Source organism: Mauremys mutica, chromosome 6 (genome assembly GCF_020497125.1).
Source record: "Mauremys mutica isolate MM-2020 ecotype Southern chromosome 6, ASM2049712v1, whole genome shotgun sequence".
Lineage (NCBI taxonomy): Eukaryota > Metazoa > Chordata > Testudines > Geoemydidae > Mauremys > Mauremys mutica.
In genome coordinates this window covers 841,286-851,425 of record NC_059077.1, presented here as the reverse complement: position 1 = coordinate 851,425, position 10,140 = coordinate 841,286, and the positions used below count along the sequence as shown (strand labels likewise).

The following is a 10,140-nucleotide window of genomic DNA, read 5'->3' as shown; positions in this document are numbered from 1 at the left end:
TGGCCCCGTGTCTTGCCCGGGGCTCTGTGGCGGGGGGAGGGGGCCAGGCAGGGCCGGGGCTGAGCGCACTGAGCAGGGCACCCTGAGCCGGGCACTCCGGGGGGGGGGTGACGACCGGCACCCTGAGCCCGGCACTCCGGGGGCGGGGGTGACGACCGGCACCCTGAGCCGAGCACTCGGGGGGGGGGGGTGACAACCGGCACCCTGAGCCCGACACTCCGGGGGGGACCGGCACCCTGAGCCGAGCACTCGGGGGGGGGGGGTGACGACCGGCACCCTGAGCCGGGCACGGGACGAGGACGCTGCCTGGGCAGACGGGGCGGCAATGGCGGACAGCGCCAAGCTGATGGAGCAGTTTGAGGGCACTGCCCGTGGGCACCAGGTGCCGTCATCTGGCTGGCGGATCTGCCTGGCCCATGAGTTTGCGGAGAAGAGGAAACCCTACCAGGCCTCGGACGTCTCCGCCTCGGACGTGGTGAAACACCTGGGCCTGGGCATGCGGTAGGTGGCTCTGTCCTTCTGTGGCCATTGTGCACTTCGATGCCCCTTTGCAGCGCACCGCGATCCCTGGCCCCTTTCTCTCCCTCAGGGAATTCAATGAGCCACCCACAGGCCACCTGCCTGGTCAGTATCCTCGGGCGGGCGCTTTGCCTTGTTTGTCTGAGAGCCTGGCAGGGCCTCCCCCAGCTCTTCTCCCCGCAACCCCCGAGTGGACAGACCTGTCAGTCCTGCCAGATTCCCCCCACGTGCATCCCCCCCTCGTTATCACCCTGGTGTCCTGCCCTCTGGGTGCATGTCCCAGTCTGGTGGGTAGATTGGCACAGTAGGCAGTGGACTTCACAGTCTAATGAACTTCTCCTTTCCTCAGCTGTAGGCAGCTCTTCTGCGGGTTGTTTTCTCCTTGTCTTGATCATTAGCACGGAGGAGGAGGGAAACACACCTGCAGGATATGCTGTGTTCTAAGTGGGTCGTAGCGCCACTATAGTTAAGGTTGCACCAGTGTTTCCATTTTACAGGGGTGAAAAACGGTCCCTGGAAAGCTCCTAGTGCAGCGGTTCTCACCCTTTCCAGACGACTGCGCCCCTTTCAAGAGTCTGATTTGTCATGTGTACCCCCAGATTTCACCTCATTTAAAAAGTACTTGCTTACAAAGTCAGACATAAAAATTCAGAAGTATCAGAGCACACTATTACTGACAAATTGCTTATGTTTTATTTTTTACCATGTAATTATAAATCGATTGGAGTATAAATATTGTATTCACATTTCAGTGTATGGTCTATAGAGCAGTACAAACAACTCATTGTCTGTACAAAATTTTAGTTTACACTGACTTCGCTTGTGCTTTTTATGTAGCTTGTTGTAAAACTAGACAAATATTTAGATGAGTTGATGTACCCCCTAGAAGACCTCTGAGTACCCCCAGCGGTACACGTTCCCTGGTTGAGAACCACTGTCCTAGAGTATCAGTGTCAAGTATTTACTGTATTTATTAATGGCTTGGTTTTTCTTTGGCAGTTTGTGGTGATAAAATCTAATGTAAGGTTAGTTATTACTGTTCTTATAAAGTGCCATGTGATTAAAATTTGTCTAGGGTCTGACACTCGTTAGACGCTCTCTTAATGACCAGAACAGCCTGAGATCCGAAATGTGTGCGATTCTGTGCTACGAATAGATTGGACAATGTCTGTTAAGTTGCAACATGTTTTTAGATACATAGTTACTCAAGGGTTAAAAGTGACTGTTGGAATGTTGACAGAGAATTACTGTTACTGATCAAGGTCCTGGTTGCTACTTACCACATGTGTAGGTCTCGCTTGCTTTCCTGTGTGGCCCTTGTTACTGAGCCTAATCTGAGCCTAATCATTTGCCTTTTCCTCGTCTTAGCCGTGTGAGATGGGGCCACGCCGTTGTTCCTGTTGTACCGCTGGGGAACTGAGGCACCCTCACAGGTCACAACACTGGTCTGCAGCAGAGCTGGGCTCTTGCGTTCCTAGGGCCACTGCACCTGTATTTCCCCTCCAGGGCTCAGCAAGGGCACCCACCCTTGGATTCCAACTCCCCAGCTGCTGCCTTTCTGGGGGGAGACCCACATCTCTCTCTTCTGGCTGGGGTATTCCTCGGTCCCTGCCTTATCATAGAATCTCAGGGTTGGAAGGGACCTCAGGAGGTCATCTAGTCCAACCCCCTGCTCAAAGCAGGATCACCGTGTGTCTCCCAGCAAACAGAGTCTGCTTGCTTTCTCCTCAGAGACTGGTAACAGAGTGGTTGTTGCAGATATAGGTTGTGAGACAGCACTTGCTTTATTGTTAAGGTGAAAAGCATTACAGAGAAAACATAATAAAAACCATAAAAGAGCCTACACGCATGCTAATGAGCTTACCAGAGTTCGTGAAGTCTGAGGTGAGCAGTCCTTTGACACCCCACCCCAGCCCAGCCCCGGGGATTCCTTGTGGTTACCACCTACCTGTGCATCACAGCTTCAGATCAGAAGAAGCACCCACTCTCATGGGGCTGTAGAAGGCCCAGTCCTTCCAGTCCTACCCTAAGGATCAGGACTCTCTGTGGCCCAGGGGTCCTGCGGCTCCTGCCTGTTTCCTGGATTAGGAAGAAGGCCAGCTCGGCTATTTATCCAAAACTCTTTTCCTTGCTGGTCTCTGGAGAAGCCAGTTTGAAGGAGTATTTGCAAATCCCTGGGGTGGAAGGTGGGGCTGTGGCTTCCACAGCTGATAACTGAAGAAGTGCATTCGCATCCCCCCTTCTACTACAGCAGATACATACAGTGTCACAACAACACAGCTGCAGTTGCATTTTTAATGCAATGGCCTCCAAAGGGATTAACCCTAATTCTATCAGGTTTAATTTAATTCAATAAAGTTTTGTTAATGTGAACAGGTTTTTTCAGGACATTACAGGGTTTTGTCAATCTATCACAGTAAAGTTTGCTGATGACCCACTAATTGGCGGCAGTTCAATTGTACAGACTGATCAGGATTGCATGGTTAGATGGGCTCATTTGAACAACATGTGTTTTAATACAACGAAATGCAAGGCCATAAACCTAGCAACTAAGATTGTAGGTCACACTTATAGGTTGGGGGCTGTTTGGGAAAGGGGTTACTACCTGAGAGTGAGCTGGGAGGGTGGTGGAATGCTAAGAGCAAACAAGATCCTTGTCTGTATAAACAGGAGAGTGGGAGTAGAGAGATGCTGTCATATCTGTATATAGCACTGGTGAGGCCATTGGTGGGCACCAAAGAGGATGTTCAGAAGGGGTTCAGAAAAGTGCTATGTATGAATGGTTTGAGGTTTGGAAAACCTGCCGGACTTTGAGACACTAAGAAAGCTCGACCTGTTTAGTTTAATAAGGAGAAAGTTAAGAGGGGAGGTGATCATGGTCTATAAATACTTACATGGGGAGAAGGACTTTGATTATTAATTGAATATTAATTGCACTCTCAGCAAGTTTGCAGATGACACTAAACTGGGAGGAGTGGTTGATACGCTTGAGGGTAGGGATAGGATACAGAGGGACCTAGACAAATTAGAGGATTGGGCCAAAAGAAATCTGATGAGGTTCATCAAGGACAAGTGCAGAGTCCTGCACTTAGGACAGAAGAATCCCATGCACTGCTACAGGCTGGGGACCGACTGACTAAGCAGCAGTTCTGCAGAAAAGGACCTAGGGGTTACAGTGGATGAGAAGCTGGATATGAGTCAGCAGTGTGCTCTTGTTGCCAAGAAGGCCAGCGGCATATTGGGCTGTATAAGTAGGAGCATTGCCAGCAGATTGAGGGAAGTGATTATTCCCCTCTATTTGGCACTGGTGAGGCCACACCTGGAGTATTGGATCCAGTTTTGGTCACCCCACTACAGAAGGGATGTGGACAAATTGGAGAGAGTCCAGCAGAGGGCAGCAAAAATGATTAGGGGGCTGGAGCATATGACTTATGAGGAGAGGCTGAGGGAACTGGGATTGTTTAGTCTGCAGAAGAGAAGAATGAGGGGGGATTTGATAGCTGCTTTCAACTACCTGAAAGGGGGTTCCAAAGAGGATGGATCTAGACTGTTCTCAGTGGTAGAAGATGACAGAACAAGGAGTAATGGTCTCAAGTTGCAGAGGGGGAGGTTTAGGTTGGATATTAGGAAAAACTTTTTCACTAGGAGGGTGGTGAAGCATTGGAATGGGTTCCCTAGGGAGGTGGTGGAATCTCCTTCCTTAGAGGTTTTTAAGGCCCGGCTTGGCAAAGCCCTGGCTGGGATGATTTAGTTGGGGTTGGTCCTGCTTTGAGCAGGGGGTTGGACTTGATGGCCTCCCGAGGTCTCTTCCAGCCCTAATCTTCTGTGATTCTATGATAGCAGAGGGCTCTTCAATCTAACAGGCAAAGGCAGAATGAGACCCCATGGCTGTAAGCTGAAGGTAGATGAAGTCATAGTAATAAGGCAAAAATGTTTAGCAGGGAGGGTGTGACGTTATGAGTGTGATATAATATCTCATTGAAAGGTGACAGGGCCAGAAAGAGTTAATTAACTCATAGACTAACCTGACCCATGGGTGAACCTTGAGGACGGTTAGGAAGATATGTAAATGACTAGAGCTTTGAAATGCAAGTCTGCATTGTTAGAGGTAGAAGGGGAGATGTTTGCTCAGGTCTTGTGATGGCAGCAAACAAGTCTTGTCTATTGCTATCGTTTTAATTCAAAGATCAAAAAAGGGAATATTAACATTTATAATGATACTTGAGTGAAATAGTATTATTGTCTATGTATCTCTTTGAAGGTTGTGCTAACCTGTATCTGAACTGTTTAATGGATAAATTACTCTGCTAAGTGCCAGGATGTTTGGGAGAAGGAGTTAAGCCTATTGTTTTCTCAGGCCGAAAGGCTGCTGGAAATGTATAAGAACCCTGGGACATGATCCTGCTTCATCTCAGATCTGCTTTGGGTTTCAAGAGGGGGAAACCTTAAGCCATAAGGATTGAGATCACCAGTCATTGACTGGAGCCACCCTGAATATGGAACTTGGACTATAACCTCTGGACTATTTCTAAAAGGACTTTTGGCAACTACAAGCTCATCTCTACTGTGTATCTGAACCTCAAGAATTGAATTCAAGACTGTCTGTAGATTAATCTTTTAACCAACACTCTCTATCTTTTCTTTTTTAATAAATTTTAGCTTAGTTAATAAGAATTGGCTATAGCGTGTATTTTGGGTAAGATCTAAGTTATAATTGGACCTGGGTATGTGGCTGATCCTTTGGGATTGGAAGAACCTTTTCTTTTATATGATGAAGTAAGATTCTTAGGAATCATCATCATATCTGACAGGTGTGTCTGGACGGAGGCCTGAGGCTGGGCACTTTAAGGGAACTGCGTGGTTTGGACTTCTAAGTGACCAGTGAGGTGCTGTAGAAGCTGTTTTGTGCTGGTTGGTAAATCTAAGTATTGGAATAACCACCAGCATTTGGGGTTTGTCTGCCCTGTTCTGTTTGCAGTTCACCCTGATTGAGTGACCTCAGCTGGCTCCCACGGGCAGCACCGTCACAGTGGCGTAGTCGGCAGGATCCACAGAACCAGGTCAATTAAACTTTGGGTCAGAACCCCGCGCTATCCAAATTGGAATTTTGGTATTGAGAGTTTGGTTGGTTAAGTGATCAGTGACCATGAGCCAGAGAGCAACAGCAGAAGCAATGAATCTGCAAGCCCTGATGGAGAGCCTGCAGTTTGAACATGAGCAAAAACTGGCAGAAATTCGAATGAAAGAGAAGCAAGCCTTGGCCCAGCTGGAGGAAGAGGCTGCTGAGAGAAAGAAAGAGGCTGCTGAGAGAGAAGAAAAAGCTCGTAAGGGGCGTCTGGAGCTGCTGGCTGCTGAGGAAAAAGCTCGACAGAGGCAACAGGAGCTGGAACAGGAGACCCAGAAGATGCAACAAGAAACTGCTAGACTCCAGCTCCAAGTCAAAAAAGCAAGGGAAGAACAGCAGAAACTGTATCCTCTTGAAAATCCAGTTTATAACTGTGTGGATATGTGGTATTACTCTGGGCAGTTTTCTGTGTTTAACCAGTTTTGCTATGGCTATGCAGAGGGGGATTCTAACCTGGTGGGAAATAGCTGTTTGTCTGTGAATGAAGTTTCTGAATGTCTGTCTAATGTCTCAGAAGTGAATCTGGAATTAGATCAGGAGCAGAAAAATCTCATTGGTGAGGAGAATATTTCTCAGAAGCAGATTAAAGTAGAGGGTCAGGTGAAAGCCCTAACTGAGGAAGGAAAGGGTAGATCTGTGATGGGTGATGGATTGGTGGCTAGTACAGCTTGTAAAAGTGAACCTAAAATGGGTAACTGTGATTTGCTGGAAGTAGCTCAGTGTAGTGAAAAGAGCAGCAGTTTATCTGTTGGGAGTGGCAATGTGCCTGGCAGGGAAAGTCTGGATAAGCCTAGGCAGCCTTGTGAGCTGATGGCTTTGTCCAGTCAGCAGTTTGGGAAGGGAGGGATAGTGGAAGATGAGTGTCCCTATCCCTTACCTGTGTCCTGTGTGGAGAAATGTGACAGTGAAGGGAATGTGCCTGTGTCTGTCAGGGGTATTGACTTGCCTATGGAGGAAGTTACCCCAATCTCCAAGCAGTTGTCTGTGAACAGCCCTGTGTGCTGGAACAAGGGAAATGAGATCCCAAGCTGTGTGTCTGGTGGAGGAGAATATGTCTCCAGCTCTTCTGTGTCTGTGGAGCAGACAGAAGGTGCCTTTCAGCCTGTGATGGTTGAAGGTGATTCAGTTGTCTCGAAGTTGGTTGTAAATACAGCTAAAGCCCAGGAAGGGAATGGTCCTAACTTTGTGTCTGCTGGGGAGAATGGCACTGTGACTAGGTTGCATCCAGTTAGTGTCTTAGCAAAATCCCAGAGACCAGACAATTCTGGTGCTTGTAGTTTGCCAGTTGCTAATGTGTGGTTGGAAAAGGGTGTAGCAGCTCTGTCTGGTCAGGGTGATACCCTAGCCAGGGCACAAGGGGAGCAGAAAGGTGATTTAATTGTGTTACCTACTAACAGTTTAACAACTTGTAGCAAAAAGGAAAAGATTCCTGAACTTGTTCATGGCCAAGGGAAGGAGAATGCTTCTAACCTGTTATCCAGAAAGTCTATAAGTTGGCCTGAAAGGGAATTGTGTAGAAATCTGCCTGATGGGCCAAAGGTGATCATGGATGTAAGTAAAACCCAGAAAGAGTCTGTTGTGGCTCAGAAAAGTGTTCATTTAGAGCAAGCCCTGGGTGAAGAGGGTAAGAGCAGAATTTCTGTGAAAGGTAAATTGTTGCTTAGAGAAGCTGCTAAGGAGAGAAATCCTCCTGGTAATCTGTGCAAGCAGTTTACTGCGACTGAAGGGTGTGAAAGTAATTTAATCAAAAAAGTTTCATTTCCTAACAGCCAGAAATTTTCTGTTGTGAATGGATCCACTGACTTTCCTTTTGAGAGATCCAGTGTGGGTAGCTTAGAGAAGGTCTCAGATGGAGTAGAAGCTGTTAAGAAAGTTGAGCAGCCATATAACCAGGTGGCTGTGTGTGGCCAGCCTGTTGGAAAGACCATGGTGTTGGGACAGGACTGTCTCCATGCTGATTCTGTAAGTAACCAGTCTGTGCTTCAGGATTTAAAAAGAAATTTGGTTACTGGTGTTTCAAAGCAGAACAGTTTTATGGCTGAATGCTTGAGGATGCAGGGGAAAGCAAGTGAAGTCTCACCCTCAAACTATTTGGAATTGTGTGATATCTCTGTAAAACAAAGTCCAGCCTTGGAATGGGTAGCAGCTAAAAATCTAAAAGCTAGTGTCTGTGTTGATGCAAATTACTTGGCTGGCAGGGAGAAGAAAGACTTGCTAATAGCTGTTAGCAAACAGAGCCCACCCCATCAGCCAGTGAATTCTGTTAAACAAAAGAAATCAGGGTTTAATCCTTCAGGACAAGGAGAAAAGAAAAAACTTAATTTTGCAAAGGAAAGCCACAGGGTAACCCTAAAAGGCCCAAACCCCAATGGTATTGAGCCAAAGGTGTGGCATAGCAAACATGATGGTAGATGGACACCTGCAATAAATTTGTTGTTATTGCTGATGGTAATGTTTGTAACTAATGTGTTGCTATTACCAAGAAATGTAAAAATGTACAATGTGCCTAATCTTATGGTAAATCCCTTGAACATGTTAAAAGTAATGCATAAGAACCCACTTTATGTTAAAAGGCCTTGTTATACTAATGTTTCACTGTTAGTGCCTATAAACAGTCTTGAAACTTTTCATAGGAGAAAAGACATTCCAGACCTAATGTGCTGTGTTAAAAGGGAAACTGAGGCACACTACCATATTGCTTGCATGGCTAAATGCCAAGATTCCTGTACAATGAACAACATTAATATCTACATTGGTTTAATGTTAATTGGGTTCCAGGCATTTGCCAAAGCTTGTATAAATAAAATAGCTAGTTTCTTTAGCTCTTGGCAAGATCACATGAAACATACAGGAACCCTGCTGCAAGAGCAGATCCAATCCACTATTGTTCTAACCAAGTTTTACCTTGAGTTCATAAAAATATTCAATCATGTTATTGAACATGAGCTGGGTAAACCATTTCTGTTATGCAGTGACAGGGTTTCTAACCCAATACAAGCTGTAATAAGACAAAACCCAGGATGGGGAGCTTTTGGGATGCAGTCAGTGATGTTTGTGTCATCCCTTCCTGCATCAATTTTGCGTTGGGGGTGTGACGTTATGAGTGTGATATAATATCTCATTGAAAGGTGACAGGGCCAGAAAGAGTTAATTAACTCATAGACTAACCTGACCCATGGGTGAACCTTGAGGACGGTTAGGAAGATATGTAAATGACTAGAGCTTTGAAATGCAAGTCTGCATTGTTAGAGGTAGAAGGGGAGATGTTTGCTCAGGTCTTGTGATGGCAGCAAACAAGTCTTGTCTATTGCTATCGTTTTAATTCAAAGATCAAAAAAGGGAATATTAACATTTATAATGATACTTGAGTGAAATAGTATTATTGTCTATGTATCTCTTTGAAGGTTGTGCTAACCTGTATCTGAACTGTTTAATGGATAAATTACTCTGCTAAGTGCCAGGATGTTTGGGAGAAGGAGTTAAGCCTATTGTTTTCTCAGGCCGAAAGGCTGCTGGAAATGTATAAGAACCCTGGGACATGATCCTGCTTCATCTCAGATCTGCTTTGGGTTTCAAGAGGGGGAAACCTTAAGCCATAAGGATTGAGATCACCAGTCATTGACTGGAGCCACCCTGAATATGGAACTTGGACTATAACCTCTGGACTATTTCTAAAAGGACTTTTGGCAACTACAAGCTCATCTCTACTGTGTATCTGAACCTCAAGAATTGAATTCAAGACTGTCTGTAGATTAATCCTTTAACCAACACTCTATCTTTTCTTTTTTAATAAATTTTAGCTTAGTTAATAAGAATTGGCTATAGCGTGTATTTTGGGTAAGATCTAAGTTATAATTGGACCTGGGTATGTGGCTGATCCTTTGGGATTGGAAGAACCTTTTCTTTTATATGATGAAGTAAGATTCTTAGGAATCATCATCATATCTGACAGGTGTGTCTGGACGGAGGCCTGAGGCTGGGCACTTTAAGGGAACTGCGTGGTTTGGACTTCTAAGTGACCAGTGAGGTGCTGTAGAAGCTGTTTTGTGCTGGTTGGTAAATCTAAGTATTGGAATAACCACCAGCATTTGGGGTTTGTCTGCCCTGTTCTGTTTGCAGTTCACCCTGATTGAGTGACCTCAGCTGGCTCCCACGGGCAGCACCGTCACAGAGGGTAACCAACCAGTGGAACAACTTAGGGCTTGTTTCCACATACAGCACTGTATTGCTGTAGTGAAGACGCTGCTACTCCGATGGGAGGGCATCTCCTTTTGGTGTAGCAAATACACCTCCGTGAGAGGCGGTCGCTCCGTCGATGGGAGAAGCTCTCCTGTCGCCATAGCGCTGTGCATGCTGGGGGTTAGATTGGTAGAATGGAGCTTCTCGGGGGTGGGGGGGGGGTGAGGGAATTCACATCTCTGCATGACGTGGTTGCACCAATCTAGGTCTGCAGTGTAGCCTGGGCTGAGCGTGGGGCGTGCTAGAGTCTCATTCTC

The 10,140-nt window shown here is 46.3% G+C and overlaps 1 protein-coding gene across 2 annotated transcripts in view; it reads left to right on the top strand.

The window, feature by feature from the left end:
- Positions 1-247: 247 nt before the first annotated feature.
- Positions 248-10,140, top strand: part of GBA2 (glucosylceramidase beta 2) — a 54,928-nt gene continuing 45,035 nt past the window's right edge. Inside the window, exon 1 of one of the 2 annotated variants that reach the window (XM_045021242.1) lies at positions 248-501. In XM_045021242.1, coding sequence (XP_044877177.1) covers positions 326-501 — 176 coding nt within the window. In that variant the 5' untranslated portion in view covers positions 248-325. The remainder of the gene's footprint in view (positions 502-10,140) is intronic. The other variant, XM_045021243.1, reaches the window with a different exon arrangement.